At 33.1% G+C, this 20579-nt stretch overlaps 1 protein-coding gene across 3 annotated transcripts; it reads left to right on the top strand.

Annotated features, from left to right (window-relative positions):
- The first annotated feature begins 3250 nt into the window (after window positions 1-3250).
- On the top strand, window positions 3251-19225 carry LOC127723635 (uncharacterized). 3 transcript variants are annotated; one of them, XR_007992157.1, is made up of 6 exons: window positions 3251-3346; window positions 6313-6429; window positions 9532-11342; window positions 11952-12112; window positions 14084-17235; window positions 18362-19225. XR_007992157.1 is itself a non-coding variant. In XM_052230336.1 (5 exons), exons 2-5 carry the CDS (start codon window positions 6313-6315, stop codon window positions 16177-16179), a joined length of 4185 nt encoding a protein of 1394 aa, XP_052086296.1. In that variant the 5' UTR covers window positions 3251-3338; the 3' UTR covers window positions 16180-19225. The 3 variants fall into 3 exon arrangements, 2 of the variants coding, with proteins under 2 accessions (XP_052086296.1, XP_052086295.1); XM_052230336.1 differs by having other exon boundaries at window positions 3251-3338; window positions 14084-19225; XM_052230335.1 differs by having other exon boundaries at window positions 14084-19225.
- Window positions 19226-20579: the final 1354 nt, after the last annotated feature.

Below are 20579 nucleotides of genomic sequence, written 5' to 3'. Positions count from 1 at the left end.
ATTACAATTAGAAAGATCATATCAAAGGGTACATGTGTACTAAGTTTCAAGTTGGTTGGATTCAATTTCATCAAAAACTACCTTGACCAAAAACTTTAACCTGAAGCGGGACAGACGGACGGACGGACGAACGGACGGACGAACGGACGGACGGATGAACGGACGAATGGAGGAACGGACGCACAGACCGAAAAACATAATGCCCCGGCCTAGGTTGGGCATAAAAATGTCACCAAGAAGAAGTAGAAAAATAAACATTACAGAGATAGAGTTATTTAATAAGACAACCCCCGAAAACAACCTTATCATATGGAAAAACAACACAAGAGATATAAAGGAAGGAGAAATATTTGCAAGATTAGCTACTTAAACATATCAAGACGTATCTTCTTCAAGCAAAAAGAGCAACGAAGTTTGATCCAAAAATACAATCCACGCCGTACAATACGCGGACCGAGAAGTGAAGATCTGGAACATTTTTAATAAAAGTATATTGCACTGAACTATAAAATGACAAGAATGCTACGGTCAATTTGTTCCAAGTTCGATTCGGTAATGCTAATTCTTCCTGGTTTGGTTAAGTCGGAGGTTAGTTCAAACTTATTTTGTTCATGAATACTTCGTCCTTTTTGTCGAGCCTGCAACGGGAGCGAAACATAGCGATCCTACCTTCCGTCGTCGGCTTCGAGGGCGTCAACATTTAGGTTCAGTCTGCATGTGGTTAAAGTTTTTCAGACATCAATTACTTTCTCAAACCTTCATGGAATTTTATGAAAATTGGACATACATTTCTTTTATGATCTTGTAAGATATACGATATAAGCTATTTATTAGTATAAAATCCAACCAATCGGATTACTACTAAATAGCACAAATAAACATTAAACAAAAATAGCATTTACAAGAAAGAAAAATTATTTAAAAAAAATCTAAGTTTATTTCAGTGTCTGTTTTCTTTTTTCTTATTATTTTTCTTAAATGCTAGACAACATGCCTCTCCTCAAATTAACAAAAAAATTGAAACAGAAAAAAATATCATAAAATAGTCAGTACCCAGAGTAAACTTTAGATTTATTTTTCATTTCTATTTGCAGTTAACATTTAATTACTGCATGGGGTTAAAAAAAAATAGACCTTAAATAACTTTGTCATACCTATCTAACTTTTCTTTTCATTTAAAGTTAAAGAATATCTGTTTGCACACTGTATTATATATAATGATCAGCTCTGCTAAACGCCATCAGTTGCGGATCTAGGACTTTGAAAAAGGGGGCTGACAAGCCAACGTTTGAAGTGATACTTGTAATAAATGAAAATGTCACATGATTGTATACTGCCAAAAGCTGCAATGATATTTTATCCAAAGGAAGATGTATTTCATATTGCTAATTAAATAGTGTAGATAATATATATACTTTTTATATAGTCTCTCATATCTCTTTTTAGAGTGTCTCTTGTACGTTTTGTGATTACGTTTAATTAACCTTGTCTTGTCTTGTCTTGTCTTGTCTTGTTATTGCATGGTTGATTGTGTCGTGCGTAAGGGCCGTTATTGAGAACTGTATATGATAGCACGTGTATATTCAATGAATCGTAAGGATTTGTAAAAAAAATAATTAAAGCATTATTAAAAGTGTATGTTGAATACTTAACATACTTGAAAAAAGTATGCCCATGTATATCATATAGATATCTGAAAAGGTACCCGTATAATAACTATTGAGGGTATATATATATATATAATACATTAAGTCAGTAATCGAGTTTAGTTCACGCGGAAACTAGTTGGCACCATTGAAATATTCAGAACGAAACATTTCAATGATTAGCTGGGAAAATTGATTTGGTTTCTGCAGTTTATATATATTCATCTTACTGTTGTTTTGATAATAATCTGCAAAATCTTTGTGAATCATCTCCGGCATTACCATGGACATGATGATCGAGGACAATAAGTTGGACAATACACTATTTGACTGATTTATGGTAACAGCCACGGACGGGCAACTAAGACAAGGACCTATATGGTTTAGTTATCTCATTCAGTGGTTAGCAATCGTACAGACTCTCCCTATTTTTGTATGACTGTGAGTTTGAACCCATTTGTTATGTATACGTAGTGTCGATTTCGGTCGTTCTTCAACCATAGAAGTACGTATTATATTGACTCGATATTACTTCCATGCTTCAACTTCAAGGGCGGATCCAGGATTTTAGGTTGGGGGGAGGCGCGCAAGCATAAATTATCGCCGAGCGGAGCGAGTCGAAAAATTTTTGAGGTAAAATTATCGAAATATTCTTTATTAAGATGAGGACAACCCATGCTTTGCAAATTTTAGGAGGAGGGCATGCCCGCTACGCCCCGCCTGAATCCGCCCCTGAACCGGCTTAATTCTCTGTTAAACTGTATAAAAATTGGTTAACTTTCTAATCGCTTGCAACATGAATTTCACCTATTTACCGTATTAACTAACTATTATTACTATTAAAAGTAATTATTAACTTGAACTTTATCTAAATTCTTACCTAATAGATATATGTATGTCGTCAGTGTATTACTTTGTGTAAATGACACTGACTTTAACAATGTACAAGACGAATTAAGTGTAAATAATAATATATATGTTTGCAGTTTTTCCCCCTTTATTTGTCTCATTTGTATTCCGTATCTGCGACTATTATACTAGTATATTATGTCCCAGGTTCTATCAATTAATTAAGTTATTCTTTCCTTCGGTACTGTTCTTTTGTATTTGTTTATTGTCACAAAGTTTAATTTTATGTTGACCATTTATTTCCGCCATGTGTACTAAACGTTTTGAACAGCACAAATTTCATTTTCCATTTTTGGCTATAAATTATTTTGGACTTTTCAAGTATGCAAGCGCACACCAAGTGTGACAGGATAGTCAACCTATATAAATGCCGGTGGTCAGTTAGTGCTGGGAACAGTATATCTAATGTAATTATATATGTTCCTGGTTAGTGGTAGAAGAAGAAGAAGACCCATGTGGGCCCATTAATTTAATTAGAAATAAAAGGTAAGTATATTCTATGTATATTGTATTCTATTTAGGTTTTTTCTTAAATGGGTTAAGGTCTCCTTTTTTCGTACATTTTACATGTTTAAAGTGTACATTTTTCCAACACGAAACCGTTCTGTAGTGCTCCACTATTGGTGGAGGAACATACAATTAACTGAACTAGAGAGATATTTACCCAGAACACATTGCGATGAATGTTATACGATTACAAATGGCCGTCGACATGTGCGTGGATGAGCATTGGCGGCACAAAGATTTACTAGAAATATGTGTTTAACTAATAACATCTAAATTGTAAAATGGTACAGTATAATATCTGACACATATTTATGTTATTTCCATATATATCAGGGATTGACTTGTTCTGGCAAGTCGTGAATTAATCATTTGACTGAGAACGCCTTCCTTGTCTCACCTCTCGGTAGTTTTCTTATCGGAATCGTGATTAATAAGATCATTGATTAATTTATTAATGATTTGTTCAATGAGATGAATCTATATCTTTCTAATATTTGTTCTGCTTAAAACGGACAAAAGCGCATTTGACAAAATAAAGGGGCAGCCCCTGTCCTGCCGGTATTCGGATACCCCATTGATCGGATACCTGTCAAACAATGGTTACTATGTTTTTCTATAGTACAAGTAGATTTAAACAGCTCATGTTGTGTTCATCATAATTAATTTACATTAATACTAGGAGTGATTGAAAAAGAAGACCCTTTTGTCATCAGATAGTATTTGAATAATGCAAGTTAAATACATGAGTTGGCTTGGTTGTAAACTAAAGTCTTTGTTACACCACAAAATTCCTCTGAGTACAGTAGGCAATAGACGTATTTACACTCGTATGCAAATTTGTCCAACATTACGTAAAATCACACAGGTTCCCGTAAACTTTGACATCATAATTCAAAACATTTGACGTCACAATTAAAAAGTGATTGTTGCCTGACGTCAAAAGGTGATTCGGAGTAGTTCTAAGGTCATTCGGAGGCAAAATGTAGCTAAATACCAAAAGTGTTAATACGTTTATATGTCAAGCTCTACAGTTTCCAGATTCTAGAGAAACTGAATAAATTTAACACAAACAAAAGATCAAGACACCAATTGATCCAAATATAAAACAAACATAAGATGAGCTGCAGAATCATAGCTCTTACGGTCCGTTACTGTGGACCGTATAGTTATTTTTCGACAATTTTTCGGACCTTAGATCTTTAGATTAATACTATGTTAAAACAGACTGAATTGTGACCCAGGTTAAGGTCACGCTTATTTCCAAAAATGTCATTGTTTTATCGCCTGTGCGTAGCTTGTCAATGTATATACAATGTAATTCTTTTGATAAGATATTTTTCTATGATATTACATACCTATTTATTTTTGAATACTCATTTTCTTGACACTATTATCAGTCAGGGATATAACTCTATAGGGTTATTACAGAAAAATAACATACATTTGTTATTGTGGACTAAAAAATCAAAGAACTGTGATAACATATGTATGTTACATGTTTCAAAGGGACAATATACATCATTAGTTTAGTTAAAATGTATACAAGTTCTATTGATATTACTATTGTCTTTATGTATACTTAACTATAGAAAGATATAACAGTTCATAGTTTGCCAATTTTGTATAGTACACCTATGTTATTACAGAAAAAGTATGCCTGTAATAACTAAAGGGTGTTATCACAGCTTCTCTATATCACTCCAAAGCATTTGCTCAGACATAGATCATGCTTAATTACAATGTATTTTAATTTATTGTAAGAAATAATGACCAGAGCATGTAATGAGGTTCTGCGCAAGCTTCCCAGTAATTCCCAAGTGTCTCATATAATAAGTTACATTCCTTCAATAACTAAGCTATGTTATTACAGCTAAGTTTATCCCTTATAAGCCTCATCTCATTGATTTACCGTGGTTAATCAAAAATGTATTAATTTAAATAAAAAATAAATTATCAAGGCTATGCATTTAGTTTCTGCGCAAAGTCTCAAGAGTTCCCTAGAGCCCACTATAAATTAAAATATTTTTGATCTATTTTACAAATAACAAACATATGTTATTACGGATTTATAAAATTTAAGAAATAAAGAGTAGACAACTCATGAAAGTATCTGTAATAACACACGCAAGTTATTTTCTGTAATAACCCTATAGAGTTATATCTCTGACTGATTATCTAACTATTTCCTTTTGTGTATGTCTCCACCTATTTTGCTCAGCCAATTTACATGATTTAAATCTCGTTGTGGTCCGCAAATTGTCAAAACATATCATAAGGACCGCAAGAGCTATGGTTCCGCAGTACACTAAGATATGACACAAGCACTCAAGAGTTTTTATTATATTTCAACACTCCTATTTTTTTTTTGTCCAACTCAGTGGACAAAACATACAATTTAAAACCAGTATTGGAAAAGCATGTTAACTGAAATTACCTATAATGAAAAAAACAATATTATACTGTATTAAAGAATGCTTGAGTTACTGAAAGCAAGCACAGTACATAAGATGTTTAAAAAAGAAATTATTAGATTTGGTACATCCTCACCTCTAATATCAGTTGCAGTACTTCTTTTAAGATTGCACACAGCAATGTCAATCGTGTAGGGAGATAGGACGACATGACTGTGTGTATTAAATGCCTAAATCAAACTTCTCAAGAAAAACAAACGAAACATTTTAGCATTGCCTCAACTTATAACAGGGTTTTCTTGTTCCTTAATTTTAACTAAATTCTGTTATATTTATTAATATTCAAAAATATTTATATCAAAAATATTTAAATCCACAGTAACCAAGTTGTGACTTCATTTTCCTGGTAGCCCATGGGCCAATTTGTCAGATCAATGGAAAACACTGAGCATTTCTTCAAAAAAATTTCACCAACATATCAGTTGTTGTCTCTGCTAACTTACAATGTATTAAATCAAAATACAAAATATGTGACAGGATTGACCCCAAAACCATGTTAAACCATGTATTGCAAATGTCAGACTTTTGTGGCATTTTATATTATATAATTCCCATGCCCATTTTATACCAGACCTGGACATGGTGAAAACACAATATTTTTTAGTATTATGTAAAGATGGCTACTTCTGAACATTACACATGAATGATTAATTTTAGACTCTTGGAATTTTATTCACAACTTATAATGGACTTGAATTGCTGAACAATGCCTTAATTATTGTATCCAAGAAATGAAGTTTTTTTCAGTGTTTAATATTGATTTACAATTTCTGTTACAGATGCTAGATAAGGCTATAGAGTGGTGTGGGATCTGTGCCAGTGTAGGAAAACCAAGCAAGCTCAAAGTATACCAGATTAACCTTGAAGAAGCTGTCAAGTTGTGTGAGGATGAAGCTGTAAGTCAATATCATAAGGGCAAATAAAAATATATTTGTGGTTCCAATTGCTCAACCCACCCTTGAACTGTTTTTTTGCATTTCTGAAAAAATAAATTTTGAAGGATCCCATTTTGTGGAATGTGAACTTCAATAATTAAATTCACAGACTTCTGGCATCTGAATTTCCAGAACGCAACAAAATTAACTAAAAACGTAATATGTCTGTGTATTTTCCAACCAAACATATTAAAAAATGCCTAAATGGTGAACTTGCAGTAGGGGCATGTAAAATGCTGGAACCGGACTTTGCAATTGTGAAAATACAATTTTTTTCTGGATTTTGACAATCCAAATAAAAATGCCTACCTACTGACCCTGTTTTTTTTCAGGAAGTAATTAAAACCATACTTATAATTTTATTTTCCCTAATGTACATCTGTAGTGTGGTCAGTTGAATATGACTGTATTCATTGTTTTTTGTTTTATGGCCCTGTACAATGCATTGAAACAGAAACTGACAATGAGATGTCCCAATGGGAAATTTCACTATTAAATGCAAATTGGCAAACAAAGCTAAAATCAAACTCACAAATTCTCAGATACAAGGTATGTCAAAATACTGTGAACCAACTAATTTTTGAAAGCAATTTATTTTGGCTACTTTCGGGAGAAGAAAGATGTGAATATAAATTGTCAGGACTATAACCAAAAGAATGTTTTATAAGACATGTAAGAATACATTGACAAAATGGTAAAAATAAGTCGTCACACAAAGTCATCAAGAAAGGTCTAAAGGTGTGGAAATAATATGAAATAAGGAGATGTGGTACGATTGCTAATGATTCTATCCACCAGAGATCAAATGATGTACATGTTAACTATTAATCACCATACCAGGGATAGAAATTAAAAAAAAATTGATAGTCCAGCCAATATTTTTAGTGGCCCATTGTTAAATGAGCAGACAAAATTTTTTTGAAAAATTAGTAGCCAAGCTCAAATTATAGGGGCCATGTGGTACTGGACCTCTACTAATTTCCATTGCTGACTACCAACTTCAACAATGAGCAAAAATCAAACCTCATAGGATAAAACACCCCAACATGACAAAATGTAAAACAATTCAAACAAGAAAACTAAATTGCCTGATTTATGTTCAAACCAACAATCAGAAAAGATATGATATACAGCAACAACCACTGAATTACAGGCTCGTGACTTAATTGGTTAGCAAAAGTTGTATGTAATAATTTCATGTCCTCAGGAAGGCAAGGTAAGGCATAATGTTAATCCCCTGTCTGTCAATATTGGTCCATGTTTTGTTTGCTTTACTCTCACTCTGCCTACAGTTTTGATTATAAAACCCATCTACCTAGCAGGACTTTTGAACATACATCAAAAGGGATACTTTTAAGAATTCAATGTTTTCATAAAAGAAGAGTTTGTTATACCAGAATGTATCGAGTGTGTAGGTAAAGGTTATATCTTTGGTTAGCTGCCTTGCTTGCTAGCTGAACCGTGAAGTCATTATTATGTTAGGTAAACTATCCTCCTTTAAGAGTAGACTAGTCCGAAAGATGACCAATCTATCTGTCTTTAGGACTAGACTACTCCGAAAGGAGGGTAGTATGCCTAACCTTATAATGACTTCACGGTTCAGCTAACAAGCAAGCTTACCAAAGATTCTACCTTTACCTACACACTCAATGCATTCTGCTGTAATGTTGAAATTAAAGGTTTGACTTTGTAATTAATAAGTCTTCTTGTATTTTCAAGGTTAGAGGCTTTTTTATCTAAGGATATTGTTTATTTCAATTGATAATGAAAAGAAGTAAATTGTATTTGGGCAATTCAATTTTAAACTACATGTACATTTATGATGAAAATGCATACTTTGGCAAATTTAAAGTTACTTTTGGAAAAAAAGAACTTAGATTTTTGTCGAGCCTTCGACTTTTGTCGAAAAAGCGAGACATAGCGATCCTACATTCCGTTGGCGCCAGCGTCCACAAATATTCACTCTGTTGGTTAAAGTTTTTGAAATTTTAAAAACTTTCTTTAACTATCCTGGATTTCTACCAAACTTGGACAGAAGCTTGTTTATGATCATAAGATAATATTCAAAAGTAAATTTTGTAAAAAAAAAAATCCATTTTTTCCGTATTTTACTTATAAATGGACTTAGTTTTTCTGCCAGGAAACATTACATTCACTCTGTGGTTAAAGTTTTTGAAATTTTAATAACTTTCTTAAACTATCCTGGATTTCTACCAGACTTGGAAAGAAGCTTGTTTATGATCATAAGATAGTATCCAGAAGTAAATTTTGGAAAAAAAAAAAATTCCATTTTTTCTGTATTTTACTTATAAACATGATAAATGGACTTAGTTTTTCTGCCAGTTAACATTACATTCACTCTGTGGTTAAAGTTTTTAAAATTTTAACATCTTTCTTAAACTGTCCTGGATTTTTACCAAACTTGGACAGAAGCTTGTTTATGATTAAAAGCTAGCATCTAGAAGGAAATTTTGGGAAAAAAAATTTCCAATTTTTCCGTATTTTACTTATAAATGGACTTAGTTTTTCTTCCAGTTAACATTACATGCAGTCTGCAGTTTAAGTTTTTAAAACATTTATTAGATTCATAAACTATCCTGGATTTTTACCAAACTTGGACAGAAGCTACTTACAATCAAAAGATAGTATAGAGAGGAATATTTTTATTAATTTTTTTTTCCTCATTTTTGTTGAGTCTGCGATTAACAGCTAAAGTAGGCGAGACACTGGGTTCCACGGAACCCTTACAAATTTTTAATGTGAATTAGGGGAATTTAATACAAAACTTTTTTTGTTTTTTGTTTGAACTGTTTATCTTATTCAATAGATTGTACATGTATTCACAATGTACTGTAAATTCAGAAATTATTTCAAGGTATTTATTAATGCAAATAATGCGACTGGGTGAGTATCGCAATAATAAGATCTCGCAATCTCATATCTTATACATATCTGTATGTAGATTTTTTGCTGAAATCGCAATAATTAATCTTGATTGTTTGTCAATTCTTCAAAAATCGCAATAATTTCTGAATTAACAGTAATACTTTTCTTCTGTTACAGTGCAATTATCCCATTGGCTTGGACAAGGTTGTTTACAGAAAGTTTGAAGAAGTACCTGTCCCACATAAACGGAAGTCAATACACAGACAGTCATCATTACAACCGCCTATCTTCTCAGCTAATCCAAATACATATGTACCACGACCACAACCATTGGCTTTGTCATGTCAGGCCCCTAGAAACATCATCAGACCTCAACCTGTCTCTGCCTTCTCTCAATCTAACAACTTTATTTCGCCATCTTCAAGTGTAGAAATGTTTGGGAGATGTCCACTGCCAAAAGCAATTAGGTCAACCTCACCTGAATTTGTACCAGTCCTATCACAACAGAAATCCACTTGTATTTCATCAAAAAGTCTTTCATCTTCAACCACAGAAAGTGTTCGTTTGTTACCGTCTCAAAGTTTTCAGTCATTGAATCCAGTTTCCACACAATCACAAGATACATTCATATCGCCTGATTCTGGAATGGAAATTGACACTTCAGAAGTTACGGAAGTTATAGATGTCCATTTCAGTTCAGATGATTTTGCGTTTTTTAATCAACTTACAGCACCTGAGTTATCAAAGCAAACAGTTTCCCCCAATTTAGTTTTATCAGACTTGCGAGCCGTTTCACCTATTTCAAAAGATTCCAGTTCTGAAACAATGCAAGCGCCACCTTCGCCTTTTATTCCAGTTAGGTCAAACATACATGTAGGAAGATCCGAAAATATAAAGACTGCTCAGGAGATCAATGGTATAAAACCTTTGGAAGCAAATGATACAGGCAACACTAATGGTGTAAAAACCATGGCTTTAGATAATGTAAGTGACGATGTAATATCTCAGGAAATTGAAATAGACACTTCAGACTCTCCTGTTCTAGGTGAGCACACTACTTATTTCGTGGTTGAGGGCAATGGAAAAGGCAGAGGAAAAATCACAAAACTGAAAGAAGAAAAATCTAGAATAATGAAGAAAGCGATACCTGAATATAACAAGCAGAAACTTCCAGAACATACTAAAGAGAAACAACCACCTCTCCTACCAGAGAAAAAAATTCCAACTTTAGACATTTTCAAATATTTTCCTCAATGGCAAAATGAAGAGGCTCTTTGTTGGTTGGATGTTGTACTTTGTTTGTTCGTTCATAGTAAAGCAATCAGGAAAGTTAATGTTGAAAATGAAAATGTAGACTTGTCTCATACAATTTTAGTAACATTGTTCAAAGCTTATGAACAGGCATGTCAGTTGATAAACAAATATCGTGAGAAAACAACGAAAAACCAATTGGAAGCAGCTTCCAGAACCAGGTCTGGTAGACTGTTTTCAGATCCTGAGGAATCAGACTCGGATGCTGTCGTGGACTCCCCTAATACAGAAATGCTCAAAGAAATATGTAAAATGCATCCAGACACAATCAAAACTGGTGCAGGACTTAGTTGCTCAAAAGACTTTTTATCTATGCTGCCTTTGGATGAACAGGAAAATTATAAAAAAGCATTCACTTTATTGAGAGACATTCGAGAAAATATATGGAGAAAGATGCAGCCACGCTTGCAGTGTGTTAAAGGCAAAAACGACAGTCCAGTTTTAGCAATACCATTAATGGTGAAGGACAATGTAAACATTGAGAGGGAGTTTTTGGTGGAATATGACTTCATGTTGTCATGTGAAGCATGTGGCTACCAACAAACCGATCGTTACAAGAAAGTTCTTCCAACATTGCCAGCTATGGAGCAAAACTTCACCATGAAAGAACCCTGTTTTCTACGGTCTTGTTTCAAGTGTAATGCTGAAAACCAAAGGAGAATATTAAAATTTAACAGGTAATACACATATAGGATTCTGATTAAAGTATTGCAAAACACAGGGTTCTGTAAGCATCAAATTGTTTCTCATTATTTTATTAATGTATAATTTAACAGCCTTTATGAATTCAGTTTATAGTTTTACCACCATCGAGATTAATCTTTTTTATAGTACAAATGCATTACAAAAAGTGAAAAAAGTGAAACCATTGCAGTCTTACACTTTGTTACATGTATGTTGATTTTGTTGTCAAATTTTGAATAACTGTACCAAGGGAAATAACTCAACTTAGTTTTTCATATCCAAACTTATCCATCCGTTTTTTTACCATCAGCAATTAAACAAATTTATTTAATTTTTTAAAGTTTCATGAACAATAAAAATATTCTATGAATGGTGAACTTCAAAATTGTTTATTAAGTTTTCATAAGATACATGTCAGATTACCAATGAACATGATTTTTCTTGTGATATGAGATTTTAGCTACCTTTTTGCATAGATCAGCAAATAGCAAAAATAAAGACAAAAATAAAAATGATCCAATATACAGTTATATACACATCATACATATTTTATTTGTTGAGTTATATACATAACAAAATTTAATCTATATATTTAATTGCAGGTTGCCTGGAGTGTTACTATTACATTTCTCTGAAGGGTTGCCACATAACAACTTTAAGAAACTTGAGTTCTGGCATAACAGCTTGAAATACAGTGTGACTGGTTTTGTACAGTATAGAAATGACCCTGATCATTTTGTCACATGGATAAGACGTTTTAAAGGTATATATTTGGGGGAAAAATGCACCTTTAACATCATTCAAACAATATTCATTCATTTCAAACTACAGGGTTCGACACTAACGCTAGTCCGCTAGCCCGAGGCTAGTAAAAATAAGGGAGGGCTAGTAAAGTTTTCATCACAGTAGTCCGACGGGCTAGTCAAAATTTTGTTTATAACTAAAAATTTTACAAAATTTTAGTTGTCAACAAATCCCACATTTTTTGCTGACCTTTGCTGTCTTTATTGTACAGTTTATTCACGTATATTTTGATTGTCAGACATTTTTAACATGAAAGGTACTTTTTGGGGAGGGGAAAGAAACTGAAACAATGATGGTACTTAAAACATTGAAAACCATGTGTGTTACAAACGCCGTGATGATTCTGATCAGAAACCTGGATCTCAAAAGTGCTTTCAGAATATCAAAATGATAACATGAATACGAAATTTACATACATTACTACCGAGGCCATCACTGTTTGGGAAAATTGTACAACTTATTGGGAGGAATTTTAAGCCATTTTTTTTGGTTATTGGGAATTTTCTTTCATGGAAAAAGCTGTATTTCGGGTGTAATTTGAGGCAACCAATATCACTGACATATAATATATACTAAATTATAGGTCTCTGGTAAAAAGATACTGATTTTTAGGAATAAAATTTCGTCCTGCAAAAAAACAAAACAAAAACAACTGACAAACAACAAGGGAAAAGAAGGAGTCCATGAAGAATTATGACAAAAAACAGCAAGGGCAAACCTTTCCTCTTTTGTTGGTGTATTTGTAAATGATCCCTTACTTACCCATCTTCATTAAAGACACTAGTGATAATGATAAGTAAAATGAGGAGGATGATGAAGTAATGATCTAAAGGGGTCTTCAAATAGGTCGAACACATTCTTAATATAGATGATTAAAATATGAATTTTTTAAAATTTTTTTTGGTATTTTTTATTAGCAAACCAGTGAAATTTCATGAAACAAAACATGTTCAAAACCCTCTGGAAATGCTCCAGAACACAGGATTTTGCTTCATTTGTATCAAAATTTTCTGGGGGGGCATGCCCCCATACCCTCCTAGATAGGGTCGTGCCGTTGGCACGACCGTCCAAGTGCCTTCGACACTTGGAGGGCTAGTGATTTCATAAGAGGACTAGTAGAATAATAATTTTACTAGCCCTGCAGGCTAGTACATACATTTAGTTAGTGTCAAACCCTGAACTACCGTTAAAAGGCTTGTATAGTCCGCGGTTTTATTCTCCAAAATTGTGCTTGCATACTTAATATTTCCTATTGGTAATACACATAAATAGATATATAGTTTTTGTAAATTTTGGAAAATGGAGACATTTCAGACAGTAAATAAAATTATATAAAAAATAAAACTGAAGCTGCAAATATAGACCATATCTTTGCTGAGGAATTATTTGGAGGGAGATTAAAAATACAACTGAAAGTTGGGTCGAATTAATTATACATTTACCCTAAAACACAAAAAGACCACTACAATTCAATAAATACTCAACAATAGTGACTACATTTATGATAAGCTCTAACACATCTGGGGAAAAGTTGTGACAAGGTGTGAGTTATTGTTATTTTTGGCAACTATTGATATCAATTTGTTTACCTTTTTTTTTAATGTTCTCTGAAAAAGACTTGGCTAAATGAAACCAAACTTTGTCAAAGTCATGTAAAAGACGTTAAGTATCAAATTTATTTCCGCTTTTATCACTGATCAACCAATATGACCACTATAAAAATAAAACACAGGACCAGGGTTAAAGAGTCTTTGTTTGTATATAAATTTCAGTTTGTTAGTAGTTTTGTAAATTCAGAAATTATTGTGTGGACATATGATAACTTTCTTGTTGAATAATATTTTGACTTTATTTATTTGTTTTTAATGTAAATCCCGAAGCCTTGCAAGTTGACATAACTATTTAATTATGATTCTCTGTGTATTTTCAGACAATAGATGGATGGAGTTTGATGATTTAAAGTCACCTATCTGTAGATTTGAGTCACAACAGCCAGATATGGATTCCAGTCAGATACATATAGTCATGTGGGAATCAATTCAAGAGTCTAGTCAATCCTCAGATCCTAAAGTAGTTAAACCAGGTCCTAGTGTAAATACATCAACAAACATTGTTAACGGTAAAAAACAAGTGACCACTGACAGAGGGGTTCTAAATGGGAATCATTCAGTGTCGCACTTCACAACAAACATGTCTAGTAGTTTACATTGTTTTACTGATGATGCACGAGGTCAGAATGAAAAATTCTCAATGTCTTCTGCAACAGTTTCAACATCTTTACAATCAAACTTGGTGCTCAGTAATACTAAATCGGTACTATCAATAGAACAATCGAATTTAAAACTTAAAGAAAAAACTTTCTCTAAAGATGAGACAAATTTAAATTTAACAAAAGCAGTCACTAAAGAAGCCCAGACGTGGGTAAATGCAGATGTTAATTGTGACAGCAAGAAAGCTCATAGCAGGTCACTTGGTAACAGCAAGATATCAACTACAATAAGTAAACTTAAGCGTGTCGTAGAACAGAAGAATGCACAAGAAGTTAGAGCATTGCGCTTTGAGAAGAAACAGTTGGCAAATGAACCTCCCAAAGAAAAATCGGAAAGACTCATTAAAAATGTTTTGAAAAGTATATCAGAAAATTCTAATGTTATATTTGCTAAAAAGACTGAGACAGAAGAAAGTCCCCCACCAGAAATATCTGTAGAGGGACGAAGAGAAGCACTGGCAAGATTATGGAAGCCTAAATCAGAAGTGATGACGAGAATAAAAAAAGTACACGAAAAAAATGCTCAGCCATCCATGTCTTGTGATACAGAAGTTCTGACATCAAAGTCATGTGGTACAGCAGTTCAGATGTTAAAGACATGCAATACAGAAGTTCAGACATCAAAGTCATGTAACATAGAAGTTCAGACGTCAAAGTCATGTGATACAGAAGTTAAGGCGTCAAAATCAATAGAAGTAAATGACCAATGGAAACCAGCTGACAAGTTGAAGTTAACAGAGCAAAAGTATAGGGGGAAAATGTGTCAACCTCTTAAAGCAAAAGGGGCTTCAAAGTCAACTGTAGTAACTGTCCGTAATAGGTATCAAAAAGGGAGTAGTCAAGATAACGAAAGAATGTACGACTTGGGTTCCGTTAGTGCAAAACGAAATGATAGTATTTCTAGAACATCAGGAGATGGCGACACAGAAACATTAATGAATCAGTCAACTTATACAAGTGTATCGACTAATGGCAACAATAAATCCACTCATGGCCACATTAAATCCACTAATGGCAACAATAAATTCACTAATGGCCACACTAAATCCACTAATGGCCATACTCAAACAGTCAGCAACGGCAAATTTGAGTCTGTAACATCAAGCAGTTCTAAAAGGACATGTGGAACTTCTACTGTATCCAACTACTCACTATTGTCAAAGATTCAAGAAAATGGAACAGTCAAGCAAGGAATAAAAGTGAAAGATGAAAAGCTTAAAGGAAATAAAAGCATATTAGATGTTCTTAAGGAATCTTCAGAGAGGAGAAGTCAATCTAGGTGTTCAAATACAAGTATTTCTTCACAATTACCTTCTTGGAGAAACTTTATTAAACATAAGACATTTAGTGGGTATCAGTTGTCAACACCTATACCAACATCTACTTCAGAATCTACCCCGGCTTCTACACCACCATCTACACCAAAGTCCAGCTGTCGTCCTAGTCCAACATTCAGCATGAAGAGTGAAATTTTATATCCGTCAAAAAGGAAGAACTCTGTGAACAATTTCATTACAGTAAAACGATTTAAACAACAAATCCGACCACCTTTATTTGTCCCATCTTCAGCGAATAATTCTGCAAGGTCCAGCCCAAAGAGGAACATGGGAAATCATGAAAATGACATTTTAGAGAATTTGTACAGTGCTCTAGACATTCCTTTGCCTTCTGACAATCCAGATTCACTTGACCTGTCGGCCATAGAGAACTCAAGTTGTCTCCAGAATATGGATGACTTTTTAGATCAGTTGTTGTGAGGGAAGTTTAATACTTTTTAAGAATTAATAAAAAGGGGGGGAGAGGGGGAAATTTTCTTGCCATTTAATGGCAAGGTGTTTGTTATGTAAAATAAAGTGGTAAGTATTCCAATATATCTAGTGTGATTGTTTCAATTCTGGGCCATCTCAAAATATGCAATAGTCATGATCATACTCGACACAGTGAAGTCAAGCTTAAGGCAGTCTCAAAACTAAAGATCTAACCATGCTTAACGTGAAACACATTGAACAAACTGAGAGCAAGTTTTGAACTGTGAAACATAACACTTATTTACAAGTTACATCTTTTGAAATGCACATTGAACTGTTAAGATTCAAAAGCTATGCAGAGTACATTATGAATGTATTTTATTTGTTTTAAGATTCTTTCTGGAAGTTTGAACTTATTATTGTAATATGACTGACCAGTACTTCGTAATTTGTAACGCAATTAAAAATAATACATTACTGTACATGATGAAAGTAGAATACAGTAACTACAGCCGTGACAATGGCAAGTTGAGATTGTATAGATTTGTTGCCTTCTACAATTTAGAGAAGACAAATTGCCAATGAAATAAAGTTGGCAGAGATGTTGAAAATCTTATGCCTTTTCTGAATTTCTAAAAAAAAAAGACCCCTTTGTCTGATGTAGTTCAGAAACATCTATGGCTTTACAACTTGCATTAAAAATAAGCATTTGAATTCCTTAAGTTAATACATTTTTGAGTGCAATATCTATTTTAAAATAATTTTTTTTATTGAATTGTCCACATTTAGCATGTGATGAATATGTGTTCATATTTGTTGTTTATTTTATTGTTATGTTTTTGATAGGAATTTATATTTATATAATTGTTATTTATGTATGTTTGCTTGTTTTTTTACAGCAACACAGCATTGTTAATTAAAATGTACATGATGTATGATTTGTAATATATCCTTAAAAAGCTTATAGTAAAAGATGCATGTAGCCTGACAGTTCAGAGATGTCGCCTGAGTAGACTGATGGATCTTCATCCTGTTGTCATGGTTACATGTCAACAGACAAGTTTGGTGAGTAATGGAGGATCCAAACATTGCACGTCTGTATATGATCGTATTGTCCTGTGCAACTGATTCTATCAAAATCATCTAAAATGACATTTTTGTTGAAATTTGGATTTATTTGCTGGATCTTCTGTAATTTACTGTAAATTAACCATTTTCTAGAGATAAAAGCATATGCATGATACGTTGAATACTCAAAAGTATTAAAAACTACCAAAAAACTTGCAAAGCTCTCATGTCAGTTTCTTAACTCCAAAAGACATCTTTTGTTTTTTACTGAAAACATTTTTTTGGTTAGAAGTTTGTTGTATATGCAAGAATTGGGATCAGTTGCACATTTCTGTCATGATTAGAAATAACTGTAAAAAAATGTGTGTTTTTCATGATATACATACATGTACTAAGGAACAATTCCATCTGACGGGAAGGAGTCAAATTCAGAATCATCTCAGGAGTCATCAGGTGCTCCGAAAACATTTTAAACGATGAACACAATGAGGAACTATGCAAGTAACAAGTTAAGAGAATTAAGATATGCTAACATTAATTTACTTTGGAAATTTCAAATCAAGTATACATGGATACATAAGTACTTCATAATGAGCATATTCAACTATATAGGAAAGTTTGTGATTAGGATAAAATAAATTGCTACATGTATTCATTCATACATATTGTGAGCATACTTCGACTCCATTTCAATGTCTCTCAGTAAAAAAACAAGATTTCAAATGGTAAAGGGAATTATTGAAGTAATAAACAATCTAGGAAAGGATGGTATATAAACTGGTATCTAGTCTGTCAAATGTGAGCTTACAGTGACTCCTTATGAACTGATTTTGGTATGTTGATCATGAGTTAAGTTGCTGATGCTGAGGCAATTTGGGAAGTTACGAAAAATGAGATTACTGAATCCTCACTAACTACTCTATGGTCTGTTAATCAGGAATGGGGCCTGCCGCTATAGACCGTAAGAAATAATTGATGATGATTGTAGGAAAAAGCAATAAAAAAACATACAGCAATGAGACAGTTAAATATAAAGATGAGCAATTAGCACGAGAACAAATAAAAAATAATTGAATAATATTTGTTCGTCATGGAATACTTGACACAGCCAATTCCATTTAAGGTCAGAATAAGTCAGTCTTAAAGTAAAAAGGTGCTCATGGAAAGAAAGACTTGTAATCGAGTAAATAAATGAGACAGCAAGTATCATGCATGATTCAAATGAAATCCACATGGAAATGAAAAGTGAGAAAAAGGCTTAATATCTTATGGAATATGTATATACGCTCAAAGCAGTTGGAAACACTGCCAACTTGAGTCCTTTCAAATTATTTTCTAAGGACTTCTTATGAGTACTCCTTGGATTGGAAGTTTATGACGTGAGACCATGAGACAAACAATACCTGATTTTATCCGAGTGAATGTCTGTCCGTCCATCTGCGGTAGGAGCAAGGTCAAAATTCAACAATGAAGTCGTTACGATCTGGCGTTTAGCAGATGAAAGCTGTCCTTCACAGCAAATAAAGGTTTTGTGAACTTGCTTAATCAAAATGGCATTCAGTCATCTAAACTTCCTACATGCATGACATGAGACTACCTGTGGCATAAAAATGGCATCCAGTCGTCTAAACATCCTACATGAGACTACCTTCATGCATAAAAATGGCATCCAGTCGTCTAAACGTCCTACATGAGACTACCTTCATGCATAAAAATGGCATCCAGTCGTCTAAAAGTCCTAATTGAGACTACCTAGCCTTCATGCATAAAAATGGCATCCAGTCGTCTAAACGTCCTACATGAGACTACCTCCATGCATAAAATGGCATCCAGTCGTCTAAACTTTTTACATAAGACGTCAACAAAATTTTTCTGTCAAGTATCAATGTGCAAATACTAAAAGATCTTTTAAAGTGCTAAAGTGTTGTAATTTTGTAACAAATTTACTATTGTATTGTTTTAAATATTAATATACAAATTAATCAGGTCATAAGGTCATTTTTTATCAGTCTCATTTTTACCAATTTTATCATATGTAGAAAAGTGTATATTTGGTTCAAAGAATGAATGATATATCCTGCAATTTCATATATTTTTACATAAGATTGAATATTTGAACTTAGGATATACAGAAAATCAAGTTTATATTATGATATAGGTCTAATGTTTTTTGCTTGTCCATATTAGATTGAGGGGGATCATTGAATCACTCCATTGAATGTGTGCTCATTTACCATGTTTACAGTCAGTTCAAAGAAACTAAATGATTCAAGTTTACAGATGCATCTTTGAGAATCTGACTTTGACATAAGTTGAGGATCACATAACAGTTCAGTGGCATTGAATAAGCTTTTAAACTTCATTGCTGGTATTAAGTTTCACATTTGAGTTCATATCTCAGATATATGTGATCTACAATCAAAAAATTTGGAGTTAAGCAGCATCCCTAACTAAAGTAGGTAGCTCCATTTATTTATGTGAAGTTTTATGTTCCGTTCAGACCTCTGATACTAACCGACCTGCTATAACCCAGTGTAATGATACATGTTACTTGTAGTAGGTCAATTTGACCACCTGTTTGTACTTCACTGACATATAAAGTTTTATCTTTCAATAATTTACATGTATATTTGAGATTCAAACTAGCCTTCAATCCTAAAATTTGTTAGTGGAGTAATGCAGCATCCAGTACAATTTACAGTTAGGTCACTGTGACCTATTTTCAATGCTTCACTGACTTTTGGATGAAGTCACTAAAGCTCAGATCTAAGATACTAATAAGTGACTTGCAAACTCAAAAAAGCTTTAACCAATATGCATGAAACTTTAGTGAGTTGTTTATATCTGTTGACGTGAGCTCCCTTTCGTTTTTTATAAATTTCATATTTACCGTTTCTGAGTTTTGGGGTTTTATTCATTAAAAAAGGGGTGATTTTCCAGTTTTCCGACAATAACTCAAGAATGCTTTCACCAACTTGCAAGAAATTTTGGTGAATTGTTTATATCTATTGACATTTATAAGCTCCCTATCGATTTTTATAAATTTTAGATTTTACGTTTCCGAGTTACAGGGTTTTATTCATAAAAAAAGGGTGATTTTCCAGTTTTCAGACAATAACTAAAAAATGCTTTCAGCAGTTCTCATGAAACTTTGGTGAATTGTTTATATCTGTTGATGTAAGCTCCCTTTAGAATTTTATAAATTTTAGATTTTACATTTCTGAGTTATGGGGTTTTATTCATTAAAAAAGGGGGGATTTTCCAGTTTTTGGACAATAATTCAAAAATGCTTTCAGTAGTTCTCATGAAACTTTGGTGAATTATTTATAGCTATTGGTGTA

Source organism: Mytilus californianus, unplaced genomic scaffold (genome assembly GCF_021869535.1).
Source record: "Mytilus californianus isolate M0D057914Y unplaced genomic scaffold, xbMytCali1.0.p SCAF_13, whole genome shotgun sequence".
Taxonomy (NCBI): domain Eukaryota; kingdom Metazoa; phylum Mollusca; class Bivalvia; order Mytilida; family Mytilidae; genus Mytilus; species Mytilus californianus.
This window is presented reverse-complemented; position numbering and strand designations above follow the sequence as displayed.

Coding starts and splice junctions, on each gene's coding strand:
- LOC127723635 (XM_052230335.1), top strand. Junction 11,343..11,951: donor AGAATATTAAAATTTAACAG/GTAATACACATA, acceptor ATTTAATTGCAG/GTTGCCTGGAGTGTTACTAT. Junction 12,113..14,083: donor ATGGATAAGACGTTTTAAAG/GTATATATTTGG, acceptor GTGTATTTTCAG/ACAATAGATGGATGGAGTTT.